We start from the raw sequence: 17,755 nt of genomic DNA, 5'->3' as shown, positions 1-17,755 counted from the left end.
TGCTGAGCAGGGAGAGCAGTTAGGAGGCTAAGCAATTACCCAGGTAAGGATGATGCCCTGGCCCTAATGGTAGGAGTGGAGGTAGTGAGAACTAGAGGGATTCTGGGTGCACTGGAAGGAGACCTGATAGAGCTGGCTGATGGAGCGGATGTACGAAGGAGAGAGGAGTCAGCAATAACTCTTCTGGCCTGAGCAACTGAAGAATGGAGCTGCCATTTGCAGAAATGGGAAAGACCATAGGAGGGGCAGGGAAGGTCGGGACTTCAGATTTGAGCACATTGGTTTTAAGCCATCAATTAGACCTTCAAGGGAGTTGCCATGCCTGGAGTTCTGGGCAGAGGCTCAGGCTGAAGATTTAAGATCCCCTTGTTGTTCATTTGGTTGGTGCAGAATCCAGGGTCCAAGATTCTCTCGGGACTCCTGCCTTGGCTTCGCCAACAGTTCTGTGCACTGAGGTGGAGGTGGTGGGGAACACATGGGTCTTGGCGCCAGATTGTAGGGATTTGAATCTGAGCTCTGCCACTTTTTGGTGGAATTTCACTTTTAGGCAATTCATTTTAGCAAACTCAGTCTTGAATTTCACAATCTGTAAAATGGGAGCAGTAAGATGCAATGATTACAATTAATATATGTGAAGCACCAGAAACCTTATGAAAATAGTTTTGATTACTAACTGTACCTCTACCTCTGGGTGGGGAAAACAGTTAAGTGCTCAACTACTAGCTGATAGGTTGGCGGTTTGAATTCACCCAGAGGTGCCTGAGAAGACAGGCCTGGTTATCTGCTTCCGAGAGGTCATAGCTTTGAAAACCCTATGGAGCAGTTCTACTCTGCCCACATGGGGTCGCCATGAGTGGGAATGGACTCGATGGCAACTAATGAAAACAAGAACCCTTATCCATAGGCAGTGTCATGGATTGAATTGTGTCCCCTAAAAATGTGTGTCAACTTGGTTAGGCCATGATTCTCAGTATTGTGTGGTTGTCCTCCATTTTGTGATTTTCCTATGTGTTATAAATCATAATCTCTGCCTGTGGTTAAAGAGGATTAGGGTGGGATGTAACACCCTTGCTCAAGTCACATCCCTGATCCAATGTAAAGGAGTTTCCCTGAGGTGTGACCTGCACCACCTTTTATCTTATAAGAGACAAAAGGAAAGGAAAGCAAGCAGAGAGTGGGGGGACCTCATACCATCAAGAAAGCAGTGCCAGGAGCAGAATGTTTCCCTCAGACCTGGGGTCCCTGCATGGAGAAGCTCCTTGACCAGGAGAAGATTGATGACAAGGACCTTCCTCCAGAACAGACAGAGAAAGCCTTCCCCTGGAGCTGACACCCTGAATTTGGACTTTTAGCCTACTAGACTGTGAGAGAATAAACATCTGTTTATTAAAGCCATCCACTTGTGGTATTTCTGTTATAGTAGCACTAGATAACTAAGACAGGCAGCCACCTGAAAACGTGTGGGAACATGGGAAGTGAGGGGAAAGGTTTCCCATTGTGGAAATCTACAGTGAACAGCCGCCATTTATGTAGCACCTATTGTGTGCCAGGCGCCATGGCAAACACTTTTATGGCCTCTGGCTCACTGCATCACTACAATCTACACTGTGAGTTAGGTGTTAGCATTTTCTCTATTTTGTAGAAAAGGAAACTGAGGCTCAGAAAAGGTTAGGAACTTGACCTACGTCAATGGCAGAGCCAGGAAACTTACCAGGCCCACCTGACCAGAGCCCTCACATTCCCCGTAGCCATCAGCACCATCTTGTGCACACAGCAGGCACTGTATAAAAGGTGCCACCTTGTGGCCTAGAGGAGAGTGTGGATCCACCTTGGGCACAGAGAGGACATGCCACGAGAGACTCGAGGGCTGGAGAACCAATTTGCACTTACTCAGTTCCGCGATGCTGCCCACGCGGGTGGCCAGCAAGGACTGCTCGATGGTCCTCAATTCTGATTGGCTGAACATGGGCAGCTCCCCCGGCTTGCTTGACCGCTGCGGGTCTCTGTGCAGATTCAGGCTATCTGGCAGGCACAGCACCCCTGCAGAGATTGAAAGGAAAACGGGGTTATTTTTCAGTTAACCAAGGGAGGGGCACAAAATCTCAACCTCAAACCGTGCCGGAGTTGCTGTTGCAAAGCCACCATGGGAGCAGATGCTTCTGGACTCCTTTTAGAAATGGATGTCTAGCTAGCTATTCAAAGTCCTGACCTACTGATTTTAGAGAACATGTGGACATTCATACGTGCACACACATTTCCAAAGGACACACACACAAAACCCTTTCCCTTGGGCCTCGCAGGGATTCTACCCACTCAGAGAGGCCTCTTGTGAACCCCGTGGTCACTGCCCGCCTTCTCCCTCCCAGAGGCAGCTGCCATCCCTAACCACCCTGGAGGAGGAGTCTCTGCTGACAATCACTTCTGAGGACTTGCTTTATTTGCCCAAAAAATTTAAGTCTGGGTGGTTGGGCTGTTAACTGTTAAGACAGGGCTTCTGGAGCTGTATGTAAAGAGGCAGAAAAATCCCCATGGACTTGTGTAACTTGTACAGTGAATACCCACGGGAAATCCCTGGAATTTGATTCTTCTCTTCCCTTCCTTCCCAGCCCATAATTATTTACTGAGAACCAGAAAACTTACTTTGGTAGATTATTCAGAAATATTCACTCTCCTTCCCACTACCCCACCCTCCATGGGCAGAAGTGTACTTGCCTGCTCCTTGACTTTGGGCTTCACCACTTGACTTACTTTGGCCAATGGTATGTTAATGGCTACCATGGAGCCAAAGGCCTGCAAAATGCTTGTACAGTTGAACTTTCTCTTGTGCCTCTGCCATCGCCATGGGAAGAACACACCCTGGTTAGCCTGCTGGTCTAAGGAGGGTGACAGATACATGGAGCAGATGCAGAAACAACCTGTTGGCCCCAGCCAACTGAGAAATAAATGCCTACTTGGTATGCCACTGAAATAGTGGGGTTGTTTGTTACTCAGCATTATTATGGTGATAGCTAACAGATATACCTACTGAGTGCCAATAGCTAAAGATAGAGTGTCCAATGCAGGCATTATGCTGTGTTAGGGGTTGACGATACAATGATGACAGAATACACACAATCCCTGTTCTCACTGAGTTCACAGTCTACTTGAAAGAGATAAACTGTTACACACATAATTACAAAATCATATGACAGGAGAAGATTAGGAATGAAGGTTGTTTTAACTGGGACCTGAAGAATGAGTCCCAGTACAGACCCAGCTGCCATCAGTTCGACTCCAACGCATGGCAATCCCATGTATGTCAGAACTGTGCTCCATAGAGTTTTCAATGGCAGATTTTTCAGAAGTAGATCGCCAGGCCTTTCTTCCAAGGTGCCTCTGGGTGGACTCTAATCGCCAATCTTTCTGTTAGTAGCCAAGTGTGTTAACTGTTTGCACCATCCAGGGACCCTGAAGAATGAGTATCCGTTGCCATCAAGTCGATCCCGACTCATAGCGATCCTACAGGACAGAGTGGAACTGCCCCATAGGGTTTCCAAGGAGCAGCTGGTGGATTCGAACTGCTGTCCTTTTGGTTAGCAGCCAAACCCTTAACCACTTCGCCACCAGGGCCTTGAAAAATGATTAAGTGTCAATAAATAGGAGGCACTTATTGAGTGCCTGCTGTGTTCTCAACCCTGCTAGACAATTCGAAAATACAAACGAAGCAGAAGACATATTCAAATAGTTTATAAACTAACTATGAAGACTAGACTGGCATGGACAAAATAATTTGGGAACAATAAAACAGTATCAATATAGAGGTGCTGAAGTCTACTAAACCACCTAGGAGGGTGAGGGGAGACAGAATCCGAAGGCCAGTAGTTCAAATCCACTCCTCACCCTGCTTGAACCACAAAAGCGCAGCAAACAAAGGCTCCTCCTTTGAAGACGGCAGCCACTGGGTGGCCCCTGTCACACACCCACATTAAAACCTCTTCTGGCCCTTGTTACGTAATCAGTGGTTCCAGTCAAACTGACCCACTCATTTTTTCCTCAATATTTTACCTTCTACACCTAAGGGAAGCTGACACAATGGCAGAAGCAGCTATAGTAGATGTGTTTTGGATGAATAATGAATAAATGAGAGTCCCTGGCTGGTGCACACAGTTAAGCCCTCAGCTACCAGCTGAAAGGTTGGCGGTTTGAACCAACCCAGAGGTGCCTCGGAAGACAGGCCTGGTGATCGGCTTCTGAACGGTCACAGCCTTGAAAACCCTATGGAGGGGTTTTACTCTGCACACATGGGGTTGCCCTGAGTCAGAACTGACTTGACAGCAACAATGTCAATGAATAAATGAATGAATAAGTGAACATTAGACGAGTTGGAATCAACTCAACGATGATGGGTTTGGTTTTTTGTTTTTTGTTTTTTAAATATTCAGAAGGAGCCCTGGTGGCACAGTGGTTAAGAGCTCAGCTGCTAACCAAAAGTTGGCAGTTGAATCCACCAGTTGCTCCTTGGACACCATATAGGGCAGTTCTACTCTGTCCTATAGGGTTGCTAGGAGTTGGAATCGACTCCATGGCAATAGTTCCAGTTTTTGGTTTGGTATATTCAGAAAATGAGGCAGTGGAGGTTCTGTAGGAGATTTTTGTCCTTCCATACAGGAGACCTGGGTTTGACTCCTGGTCAATGCACCTCATGCACAGCCATCACCTGTCTGTCAGAGGCTTATGTGTTGCTATGATGCTGAACAGGTTTCAGCAAGTTTCCAGACTAAGACAGACTAGGAAGAAATGCCTGGTGATCTACTCCTGAAAATCAGCCAACGAAAACTCCACGGATCACAATGCTCTGATCTGTGACTGATCATGGGGATGCTGCAGGACTGAGCAGTATTTCATTTTGTTGGGCATGGGGTCACCATGAGTCAGGGGCTGACTTGATGACAGCTAACAATAATAATGACAACAACCACAACAATATTCAGGAAACTGGTCAAGTAAGTTTCTTTTTAATATTGTTCTCTAGCCATTGTATTTCAAAGGGTTTGGACCATGACTCAAAATAAGAAATGTATTCTTATCATGATCTACTACACCTGCAGGTATGCACGTGTGCACGCGTACACACACAGACACACACATCCACTCCTCACATCTCCCACACTCTTCAAGTTTTCCAAAAGAAATACGTTTCATGAAAAATAATACTGATCTTCACTATGCATGATGCACTCATTTTTTTTTAACTTCTCTTTTTTTAATAAAAAATGTGAACAACGGCTCCGAAAGTGATTTCGTGAACCACTAATGGGCTATGATGAGTAGTGTGGAAAAGCACCACTGGCTGTGCTGATACACAACCTGGCATTAACCGCACAAAACAGATTCACTGTTTATTGGACTTGACCTAGTTCTGTGCTTGGCTCCACACTGGGTACAGAGATGACCGAGAGGCAATCTCTGCACTTCAGGAATGCTGAGCCTTTCAAGAGAAGATGAGACCTTCACAGAAATGCCCATTGTCCAAGGCTGGCCTCCTCCTTGTCCCATTTCCCTAAACAGCTGTCATCCTCCTGTCCACCCCAGCAGGGACACACTGAGTCATCCTTGCTTCCTCCCGTTTGCTCACCTGCCCAAGACATTTAGTCAGAGGCTGAGTCAGGAAGCCATTGCCATGGCAACAAACTTTGGGCCAATCCCTCATCTGACACCTCTGGCATCCCTGACTCTAATTCAAGGGACTTACTACCCCTTGAAGAGCTCACCGTGAAAGCCACCAAGTCACACCCAGTCTGATAACTGACCCAAAGTTCAGGGTAATGAGGCCCTCTGCTCGGGGAGAGGGGGTGTTTGGGGGGCTTCACAGCTAAGGAGATCCGTGGGTTGAGCCCTGAGCTCTGGGAAGGATTGGGTTATCTAACTGATAGACAAATGACTCTAAAATGTCCTCATAGGATTGTTTCTCTCTGTATTCATATTATCTGCAGCAAGTTCTTAACCTAGACCTTCATCTTAAAACTTTGCTTCACATAATTGGTTGAGCACAAGCAAATGGGCCTTGAATTTGTCTAGACCAAGTCTAGAACCCAGAACTTGTGTCCTGGCTCTGCCACTTCTCACTGGTGATTGACCTTGTTCATAGAACCTCTTTGGACCTCAGTTTCCTCTTCTGTGAAACATGGGTGAAAATAATGACCTTGTCTGCCTCATGGGGTTGTTGGGAGTGAAATGAGATAATGTATATCAAAGTACACATTTGCATGTGCTAAGCAAATAGTAGGTCTCAACATATGTTAACTGAAATGAAAATCAGTTAATGTGAACAAACCCATCTTGGGATTACTTTATGCTTTATCACAAGAATAAACAATTTCCCTTGCAGTTATTGCTCCTTCATTTAGAGGGTTATGAAATTTAAATGTGGAAATACAATTATTCAAAGAAGCTTTGAAACTCAATTACAGAGATTTGGGAAGTCTTATAATTGATCTATTATGCAAAGATTATCTACCAACATTTTCTTTTTTTCTTTTTGAGGACTCTATGGGGTATACACATAAACTTGAGTTATTTATGTTTTTGTATAATAACCAACTAGGTCACTAAGAAGGTCCCAGCATCATATTTTTGTGTCAGACGCAGGCCTGAGTTTTGGACAACTCATCAATTTCCATTACTGGAGCCAAGAACAGCCACACAGCCTGGTGATTAAGACCCAGGTTTAAAGACGGAGGGAAGTGAAGTTCAAATATGACTTTTTGCTGGACCTACAGGAAATAATTTTCCTGGAGAGCAGGTGACCATAAGCCAGGGTCCACAATGAGCTTTAGGGGGTCATGGTCTCCTTGAAATTCTATTACTTTGGAGGTACGTTGTACATTTGTCTAAGGGGGACATCCACTCACATTTCCAAAAGGGTCTGTGGGGCCTAAAAAATGGTCCCACAGTGAGACCTCTGAGTGCCCACACTCCCAGCAAGCAATAAATGGGCCTCTCTGTCCTGGGACTGGCCAGGCAAGGTGAGGTGGGGTAGGGTCGGGTGGGCACGACCCTGTGCCCAGACAGAGCTGAGCTCTGATTCTATCACTGCCCCTTGTGCATCCTGGACAAAGAACTTCCAAGATTCCCAGGCAGCTTCTGTATCTGCAAAGATGGGTTAAAATATTGACTTTACAGGTTTATGATGGTGATTAAACTAGATAATCTATTTAAAGCCTCTAGCAAGCGTCTGACAAATACTGTGTTCCCACAGATGTGCAGTTTTGTTTATTTAGTGTCTGCATTCAAACAGTCTCATGGGTCATCTTTCCAAAATCTCGTGTGACTGGAGACAACCTTTCGGTGAGGTCATTCAGAACATGAAGTATGAGAATAGCTCCTCTGGGTAGGCCAGCATCCTGTTTCTGATGGGGGCAATCTGGGTGTATTCCTGAAGGGAAAAGGCTGGGACGTCTCCTTGGCAAATATGATATAATGCCAAGCCACCCTGTCACTCTTTCTTGACTGTTCTCTGTGTCTCCATTCTATTTCTGGACCTAGAGGACAAGAATGCTATTTATCCACAAAGAGAAAATGAAGCAGAACAGCCATTTGCATGCATCCATACAACCCTCGATGCTGATGTTGATGATGATGATGGAAGAGGAGGAGGAGATGGAAGATACTGGCCAACTTTTTTGTACTAACTATGGGCCAAGGAGCCCTGGTGGCACAACAGTTAAGCACTCAGCTGCTAACCAAAAGGGTGGTAATCTGCTCCCATAAAGATTATAGCCAAGAAAACCCAGGCAGGGGACCAGCCTGGCAGTTCTACTCTGTCACATGGGTCGCTATGAGCCGAAATCGATTTGTCAGCACCTAACAACCACTATGTGCCAGGCATTGTGCCAGACACTTCACATATTTAAATTCACATTTATTTTAATCATCATAACCATGCTATGGGAATCTTAACATTTATCGGGAGACAGTATAATTTAACAGTTAAGAATAAAAGTTCTGGGTTCAAATTGCCTGGGTTTAAACCCTGATTACACCACTTACTACTAAGGCAGCCTCAGGCAAGTGAACATAACCATTTTGTGCCTCAGTTTCCCCATTTATAAAATGGGAATATTAATAGCACCTACTTCACAGGGTTGTGTGAGGATTAAATAAGTTAAGTTAATATGTGTAAGACCGAAAAAGTACCTGGTACAGAGTAAGTGCTATAAAATATTTTCTATCACCTGTATTTTATAGAGAAGGCAATTGAAGCTTGGAGATGTTCAATACCTTGCCCAAGTTCACAGAGATTCTAAGAAATGGACCTGGGAATTGAACACCTAGGATTTCTGATTCCAGAGCCCAAACTCTTAGCCATTTAGCATACTGCCTCCTGGTTACTGAACTGCTGCTCTCTGCCAGGTATTTCTAGGGAGGGACACAGGAGGGTGCAAGACAGATGGATCTCTGCCCTCGTGAAGCTCACAGTCTAGACTAATGTGAAAGGTTTTCCCCAATGTTATCAACCAGAGGCTGATGGGCAAGGATATAAACCCTGCTGAATGCTGAAATATCTACCCCTCTAAGACTCAGATAAAAACATTCATGATTTGCCCCCTCCATCGGACAAAAGGCAAGATCAACAGATATATAGCCTAGATGTGTTTCCTACTTTGCATTTGCCACTAGGAAGCTCAGAGCTAAATTTGAAGCCTGCCTACAAATAAGGACCTGCATTCTTTGTTTTCCTTTTGCCTCACTTCCATCATCTCTTGTACACTGTTGCAATGTACGTATTTCATAAGCTGCCCCCAAATCTTTTGGGAATGAATAAGTTATACATAAACAGCCAAATAACTTGTTAGTTGAGGTTCTTTTGCTCCCTGGGGTTTCTGTACATTCTGCAGTCACTTCCTGGGAGCATTTTATGTGCCAGCTCTGTGCAGGCACTGGAGAAACAAGGTTAGGATGGGCTCATGGCTGATGGGTGAGCAAAAAAGTATAAATTTCTCAGGTACGGAACTAGGTTTTCTTTGTTAGTGGTTATTAAGTGAAAATCTCTGGGCTTGACCTCCAAGGCATCTTGAACTTAACTGATACTCTTAAAACCCTGAGGTTAACCACAATGAAGAGAGCTTTGGTGACAGGGCTTCTGTCATAATTGGGAGAATATTCTGGACTCCCCACTAAAGACTGGGGGAGGTAGGATGGGGCAGAAGTCATCATCACTGCAGAATGAAACCAGTTGCTTAGAGTCAATTGCAACTCATGGCAACTGCATGTATGTCAGAGTTGAACTGTGCCCTCTAGGGTTTTTTTTCCCCTCTAAGGTTTATTTATTTTGATGTTGTTGTTGAGAATATACACAGCAAAACATACAACAATTCGACACTGCATACAGTTTTCAATGGCTAATTTTTTTGGAAGTAGATCACCAGGCCTTTCTTCTGAGATGTCTCTGGGTAGACTCAAACTGGCAACCTTTGGTTAATAGCTGAGCATGTTAACCATTTGCAACATCATTAAGCAGTGTTAAACCTTCCAGGCTTCATTCCTTATCCGTTGTGGTAGACAACAAAAATGACTCCCATTTTCCACCCCTGCCTTTGTGCATGCAACATTGCACTGAAGTTCCTTCCATTGAGGATCTATTTCTTTACCTCTTAAATCTAGGCTGGCCTGTGACTTGCTTTGGCCAACAGAATGTGGCAGAAGTGATAGGGTGCCAGTTCCAAGTCTAGGCTTCAAGAGGCCTTGCATGGTTCCTTTTTTGGAACTCTGCCACCACCAAGAGAACAAGCCCAGACTAGCCTGCTGGTGGGATGTGAGAGGTACCTGGAGAAGAGCTAAAGCCCTCTTAGACCAGCCAGCAACCCGTGAATCCCAAAAATGTTGAGTCCAGCCAAGATCAGCAGAGCTGCCTAACCAACCTGCAACTGACCGAAGACTCATGAGTGAGCCCAGCAAGACCAGAAGAACCACCCGTTGACCTGCAGACTAGTGAGCAATAATAGATGACTGTAGTTTCAAGTCACTGAGTCTTGGCGTTGTTTGTTACACGGTGTAATTGTAACAATAGCTAACTGATAAATCAAATCAATAGTTTTTAAACTTATTGTCTTAAAATGCTTTTTACTTTTCCCCTTGTTGCTTTGTAGAATCTAATAGTTCTGGGTAGTTGCCTACTGACCAATTTCTACTGGGTCTAGAGAAGAATCTAGTCCACCCAGTGTCTATGGGAGGACTGTGAAGATCCTAAGATAACTCTCTTGGCTGTTTCTTGGGTATATCATGCACATTTCCACCTCAGGACCTTTGCACTTGCTGTCCACTCATTTCTCACATATATGCACGGCTTGCTTTCTCACTCGTTCAGGTCTCTACTCAAATGCCACCTCCTCCAAGAGACCTTTCTGACTACTCCACTAAAAATAGTACCCTGCATCACTTTCCCATCCCTGAACCTGATACTATAATATACATTTAGTTGTTTACGTATTGCTTTTCTCCAGCACTAAAATGTAAGCTCTCTGAGGGAAGGGTCTTGATCTATTTTATTCACTGTTTCACCAGTGACCTAGAACAGTGCCTGGCTCATAACTGTTGCTGTTGTTAGATGCCATGAAGTCAATTCTGACTCATGGGGACCCCATGCGTGCAGAGTAAAACTGCTCCATAGGGTTTTCAAGGCTGTGACCTTTCAGAAGCAGATTGCCAGGCCTGTCTTCCGAGGCACCTCTTTGTGGGTCTGAACCACTAACCTTTTGGCTGTTTAGCACAACTATTTGCACCACCCAGGGACCCACAGGACAGTGCCTGGCTCATAATAGGCACTCAAATAAATACTTGATGAATGAGTGAATGAATGAATACCAAGAGTTCACGAGGAGAAGATGGGAAGGGACTTTTAAGGACCAACGCAGCAGCAGCAAAGGGGTTCACCTGCCCCCGTGTGTGCGTGGGTATGGCGTAGCAATGAGAACGAGCTAGAATCTAGAGACAGCTGTGTAATGCTGTGCTGGGCAGTGGGTGCTTGTGATGATGTAAGTCTTAGTAACTGGACACAGGCTTGAGCCCTACCTTGTCTGTCTCTGGTGCCAGCGAAGCTAGACTTTCTCTTCTGTTCAGCTACCCCCAGAATGTAAAGTGGAGGGTCCTGACACTTGTCCCAGCTCTAATAAATGGGAAGGAAGCAGCTGGGGTGTAGCAGACCAGCCCCTGAACAGGCATCAGACAGACCTGCTTGGGATCAGATTCCCGCCTTGCCATCTCCCAGCTGTGTGGCATAGGGCCCATGACTCGATTTCTCTGAGCCTCCCTTTCTCTCTCTACAAATGTCTGATCCTATCTACCTCCTTATCCATAATTTGTTATGATCCACACAGCTGAATGCCTTTGCACAGTCAATGAAACACAGGTAAACATCTTTCTGGTATTTTCTCTGCTTTCAGACAAGATACATCTGACATCAGCAACGATATCCCTCATTCCACCTCCTCTTCTGAATTTGGCTTGAATTTCTGGCAGTTTCCTGTCGATGTACTGCTGCAGCTGCTTTTGAATGATCTTCAGTAAAATTTTGCTTGTGTGTGATAATTAATAATCTTATTTGATAATTTCTGCATTCAGATGGATAACCTTTCTTTGGAATGGGCATAAATATGGATCTCTTCCAGTTGGTTGGCCAGGTAGCTATCTTCCAAATTTCTTCGCGTAGACGAGTGAGCACTTCCAGTGCTGCATCTGTATGTTGAAACATCTCAATTGGTATTCTGTCAATTCCTAAAGCCTTGTTTTTCACCAAGGCCTTCACTGAAGCTTGGACTTCTTCCTTCAGTCCCATAGGTTCTTGATCATATGCTACCTCCTGAAATGGTTGTACACGAACCAATTCTGCTGCAAAAGATCTCTTTAAAGTGTTAAAAAGGAAAGTTGTCACTTTGAGGACTAAGGCGCACCTGACCCAACCCATGGTATTTTCAATTACCTCATATGCACGCAAAAGCTGGACAATGAATGAGGACGACCGAAGAAGAATTGATGCCTTTGAATTATGGTGTTGGTAAAGAATGTTGAATATACCACAGACTGCCAAAAGAATAAACAGATCTGTCTTGGAAGAAGTATAGCCAGAATGCTCTTTAGAAGCAAGGATGGCAAGACTTCGTCTCACGTACTTTGGACATGTTATCAGAAGGGAACAGTCCCTAGAGAAGGACATCGTGCTTGATAAAGGGTTAGTGAAAAAGAGAAAGACCCTCAAGGAGATGGACTGACACAGTGGCTGCAACAATGGGTTCAAACATAGCCATGGCTGTGAGGATGGCGCAGGACTGGGCCGTGTTGCATTCTGTTGTACATGGGGTCGCTAAAAGTTGGAACCGACTTGACAGCATGTAACAACAACAATCTACTTCCTAGTGTGGCTGGGAGGCTGAAATAATATATATGGATGAACCTGGCACAGAGAAGGAGTCGATAAATGTTTACTAATAAACCAGGAGAAGTTCTTTGAAGTTAAAGATTTAGGAATTCAACAACACAGTGTCAGAAGGCTTTCTTTTACTGCTAAATTTATTAAGAAAAAAGAAAAAAATTATCAGATTTGTGTGTACGTGTGTGTTCGTACAACCAGCTTGGAAACCTCTTTTTATTTCAGAGACTTGGCAGTGGGAAGTGAATTCAGGGCTTCCTTGGCGAACCCATTCGTCTTTGAGAGGCATGCCCTGCTCCAATTAGGATAAACGCAGACCATGATGCATTTCCTTCCCTAGAATGATTTATATTCAAGGGGAAAGTTCTTAGAAGTGTGAAGCCAAATCACCGAAAGAAATGAGGTATGGAAAACCAACGATGGAGAATTTTCAGAAATGGGTTCAAGGACGTGCCCAAACTTGGAGCCTGAAGTACATATAGGAATAAGAGTGCTGACCTTCTTAAAAGAACACGAACATATTACTGGGTCACTGGTTCATTCAACCATGGACATTGGTCACTACCCAGACAACAGGACACTTTCCTGCCCTCAAAGGCTCTGGTCGGCTGGGAAGGTGGACCCGCCACCCACAGAAATCTTGTGGGAGAAACACTAAAAGGGAGGACGTACAGGGTTCCACTGGAGAACAGTAAGAGGAGCCCAAATCAGCCCAGGAGCTTCAGGGAGCTTCCCTGGGAAGCTGAACACTGGAGCTGGGACTTGGGCAAGCAGATGATGTAGAGCTGAGTTGTATGTGGATTCTGGAGCCCAAACGCTCGGGTTTGAATTGCGGCTCTGCTCTTCCTATCATGTCACCTTGAGCACATTATTTAGCCTCTCTGTACCTCAGTTTCCTTATGAATAATGGGAATAGCCTTAGTATATTCCTCATAGGGCCACTGGGAGATCAAATGAGTTAGTATATGTAAATCTTGGTTCCTGGGTGTTGTAAACAGTTAACATGCTCGGCTGCTAACTGAAAGGATGGTGGTTCAAGGACACCCAGAGGTGTCTCAGAAGAAAGTCCTGGTGATGTATTTCCAAAAACTCAGCCATTGAAAACCCTATGGAGGGCAGTTCTACTCTGACACGTACGGGGAGTTGGAGTTGACTCCATGCAACTGGAGAAAAAAGTCTCAATAAATGTTAGACATTATTGTTATTATATTATTACAGATGGGCATTCCAAGGAAGAGCAAAGACCCAGAGGCACATGCTCTGCACATGGGGGAGTGGCAGGAGCAAAGAGTGCAGGATGGCTGAGGTGGGAGAAGAAGCTAGACTGGGAGGCGCAGGAAGATCATGGAGGACCAACCTTGGGCACTGGGCCAAAAAGAGATTGGATTTAAAAATGGAACATTGACCCTCCAGCTACTGTGTTTCTCTCTCTTCCTTTTCCCGGCCAAAATTCTAGAAACAGTGGTCTGCACCCACTGTCTCCATTTCTTCCTCTCCCCTACTATCCCTATACCTCGTTATCTGTTCTGTGAATGAATGAATGCCAAATAAGTTCTTCCTGAGTGCTCAGTAAATTCAGTCTTAACCTTCAAGGCTCAACTCAAATATCACCTCTGAGATCTTGACACTCAAAGAAGCTGCAGGCCCTGTTCTGAAGAGGCCCTCAGTCCAGAGAGAGGTCCTGAGACAACAAGGAAATTACCCAGTGTGCCTGCCGGATGCTGAGACCCAGGGAGGCAGAGACAAGGTATGGCAGGGCCACAAAGCAGGAAGTGGCCTGAGATGCCCCCACAAGCTACCCTTCCCCATATGAGCCAGTGGGAGCCAGAGGTAGCCAGCTTTTCCCTGCAGTCAGCTCAGAAGCGAGGGAAAATAATTAAAATCTGGGTTACAGGCCCGCACACAGGCAGCTGAGCTGTTATAGGACATTGTATATGGTACCAGGCACCCAGAGGCAGTGGGATGACAGTGTGGCTCTAACGCTGATGGCACAGATAAGTAAATCAACTGTTACAGGACCATGAAGAAACAGAGGGTGAAATACTTTGTTCATTCACTCATTCAACGAATGTTTGCTGAGCACCCATGAGGCACCAGGCACGGTCCTAGGTACTGGGGATCAAGGAGCAAGCACTCAAACTCCTTGCCATCTCAGTACGTACATTCCAAACATATGGTCCAAATACAAAAGTAGAATATGTGGCCCATTAGGTGGCAAATCTACCACCCATCTGTTTGTCATACTGTGGTGGCTTACATGTTGTTATGATGCTGGAAGCCATGCCACTGGTATTTCTAATACCAGCAGGGTCACCCATGGTGAACAGGTTTCAGCAAAGCTTCCAGACTAAGAGAGACTAGGAAGAAAGGCCTGGCAATCTACTCCTGAAAATTAGCCAATGAAAATCTTACGGCTCACAACAGAATACTGTCCGATATAGTGCTGGAAGATGAGCTCCCCTAGGCTGGAGGCACTACACAATAGCTGCAACAATGGACTCGAGCATAGCAAGGATCATGAAGATGGCACAGGAGTGGGCAACATTTCGTTCTGTTGTACCTAAGGTCACCGTAAGTCAGAGCCGACTTGACAGCAACTAACAACAACGACAGGAGGTAAATGCCAGGGAGAAAAACAGCAGGGAAGGGGGGGTGGGGAGTGCTGGGTCAGGGAGCAGGGCCACACAGAGAAGGGGACATTGGAAGAAAGACTTGAAGGCAGTGAGGGAGTGAGCCAGGCAGCTAATCTGGGGAAGAGCAAGCCAGCAGAGGGGCAGGAAGGATAAAGGACCTGAGGTGGGAATAAGCTTGGTTTGATGGAGGAAACTGGTACTACTGGAGCTGAGAAGTCGGGGAAACGCAGTAGGTGATGAGGCCCAAGAGGCGACAAGGTCAGACTGGGTAGGTCTCCAGGGTGGCTGTAAAGACTTTGGCTTTTACTGTGGGTGAGATGGGAGCCACTGGAGGGTTTTGAGCAGAGAAGGGATGTGATCTGACCTGTTCTCAGAGGATCACTCCAGCTGCTGGGTTGAGAACAGACTGTCGGATGGCCTGGGCAGAAGTGGGGTAGTTAACGGTGGAGGTGGTACCAAGTGAAGGTAAAGCCAATGAATTTGCTAATTAGGTGTGGAGTGTAAGGAAAAGAGAGGAATCAAGAATAACTTCAAAGCTTTTGGTCTATACAGTTGAAAGCTTCCATCTTCTCTCTATAAATTCTGAGGTTAGGGCTGTATTCAGAAAGGTCTTCTATTCATGATTATTAAAAAATTAACCATGTGTTCTTCTTATAATTTTAGAGTTTCATTTTTCAAACGTTGGGAATCCAGTTTTTGCTTTTCCCAAGTGACTAACAAATTACCCCAAACTTGCTGAATAATCCATCTTTTCGCCACTGATTTACATTCCACTTTGTCATGTACTTTATTTCCAGACGTATTTGAGTCTACATCAATATTTTCTATTTTATTCAGTTGATGTAGGGTTTCCTGTGTCAGAACTAAACTGTTTAATTACTGTAGCGTCACAGTATGTTTTAAAATCAGGTAGGGCTCATTAACTCTTATTTTTTAAAGATGGTTTAAAGCTATTTTTAGCTGTTTTTTCCCCAGATTAATTTTAATACTGATTCATTAAGTATTGGAATATGATTCAGCTGGTAAAGGTAGAGATCACACTAGAAAGGGAAGGAAGAGGATGGGTAGTGGGAGTGGTTAGGAGGTATACATCCATTTAAGAAAGCTTCTGAATTCATTATTTGAATACACGTTAGGTACCTGTGTTATGAATTGAATTATGTCCCCCCAAAATACATGTTGTAAATCCTAACCTCTATGCCTGTGGTTATAATCTCATTTGGGAGTGGGTTGTCTTTGTTACGTTAATGAGGCAGAAGGCAGTAGGCTGTATCCTGAGTCAATCTCTTTTGAGATATAAAAGAGATTAAATAAACGAGAAGAGGAGAGAGAGGGTAAGATAGATGCCAAGGCCTATGGAGATCTCCAAGGAACCAGGAAACAGAGGCTGAAGAGACAACGACCTTCCTCCAGAGTAGACAGAGAAAGAAAGCCTTCCCTGGAGATGGAGTCCTAAATTCAGACTTCCAGTCTCCTAAGCTGTGAGAAAATAAATTTCTGTTTGTTAAAGTCATCCACTTGGGGTATTTCTGTTATAGCAGCACTAGGTAACTAGGACAGGATTTGGTACTGAAAAGTGGGGGTGCTGCTCTAACAGATAACTAAAATGTGGAAGTGGTTTTGGAATTGGGTAATGGCTAGAGGCTGGAAGAGTTTTAAGTACCTAATAGTAACAGCCTAGATTGCCTTAAAGAGACTGTTGGTAGAATTACGGATGTCAAAGGCAATTCTGCTGAGGGCTCAGAAGGAAGTGAGAAGAGCTATAGAGAAAGTCTCTATTAGAGAATACATGTGGCGCCAGCAACAGAATGTTGCTAGAGATGTGGATGTTAAATGAGCTTCTAGTGAGGCTTTAAAAGAATGTGATGAGCATGTGACTGGATAATGGAGGAAGGAAGATGTTTTTTATGCAGTGGCAAAGAACTCATCTGAATTATGTTTAAATGTTTGGTAGAAGGTAGAACTTGTAAGTGATGAACTTAGATATTTAGCTGAGACTTCTTTCTTTTTTTTATTGTTATAGTTTAAATGAAGTTTACATTTCAAGTTAGTCTTCCATACAAAAATTTATACACACATTGTTATGTGACCCTGATTGCTCACCCCATACTGTGACAGCACACTCCTCCTTTCCACCCGATTCCCCATGTCCATTCAACCAGCTCCTAACTCTCTCTGCCTTCCCATCTCACCTCCGGACAGAAGCTGCCCCTTTGGTCTCTTGTATCTACTTGAGCTAAGAGGCACACTCCTCTCGAGTATCACTTTATGCCCCACAGTCCAGTCCAATCCCTGTCTGAAGAGTCGGCCTCGGAAATTGTTTTAGTTCTGGCCTGACAGAGAATCCAGGGGCCATGATTTCCAGGGTTCCTCCAGTCTCAGTCAGACCACTAAGTCTGGTCTTCTTACTAGAATTTGAGTTCTGCACCCCACCTTTCTGCTGTTCCATCAGGGACTCTCTGTTGTGTTCCCTGTCAGGCCGGTCATTGGTGGTAGCCGGGCACCATCTAGTTCTTCTGGTCTCAGGCTGATGAAGTCTCTGGTCTATGTGGCCCATTCTGTCTCTTGGACTAATACTTTCCTTGTGTCTTTGGTGTTCTTCATTCTCCTTTACTCCAGGTAGTTGGGACCAATTGATGCATCTTAGATGGCCGCTTGCAAGCTTTTAAGACCCCAGATGCCACTCACCAAAGTAGGATGCAGAACATTTTCTTAATAA

At 44.8% G+C, this 17,755-nt stretch overlaps 1 protein-coding gene across 1 annotated transcript in view; it reads right to left on the bottom strand.

Annotated features, from left to right (window-relative positions):
• The window catches only part of ABTB3 (ankyrin repeat and BTB domain containing 3), a 397,711-nt gene that overhangs the window by 158,916 nt on the left and 221,040 nt on the right, over positions 1 to 17,755 (bottom strand). The window contains exon 2 of the mRNA XM_004373795.3: positions 1,891 to 2,040. Within this exon, the coding sequence (XP_004373852.1) occupies positions 1,891 to 2,040 (150 nt within the window). The remainder of the gene's footprint in view (positions 1 to 1,890; positions 2,041 to 17,755) is intronic.

The sequence above is a fragment of the Trichechus manatus genome, unplaced genomic scaffold (assembly GCF_000243295.1).
Source record: "Trichechus manatus latirostris isolate Lorelei unplaced genomic scaffold, TriManLat1.0 scaffold00027, whole genome shotgun sequence".
NCBI classification, from domain to species: Eukaryota; Metazoa; Chordata; class Mammalia; order Sirenia; family Trichechidae; genus Trichechus; species Trichechus manatus.
Note: the sequence above shows the minus strand (reverse complement) of the source record. Positions and strands in the feature narration are given on the sequence as shown.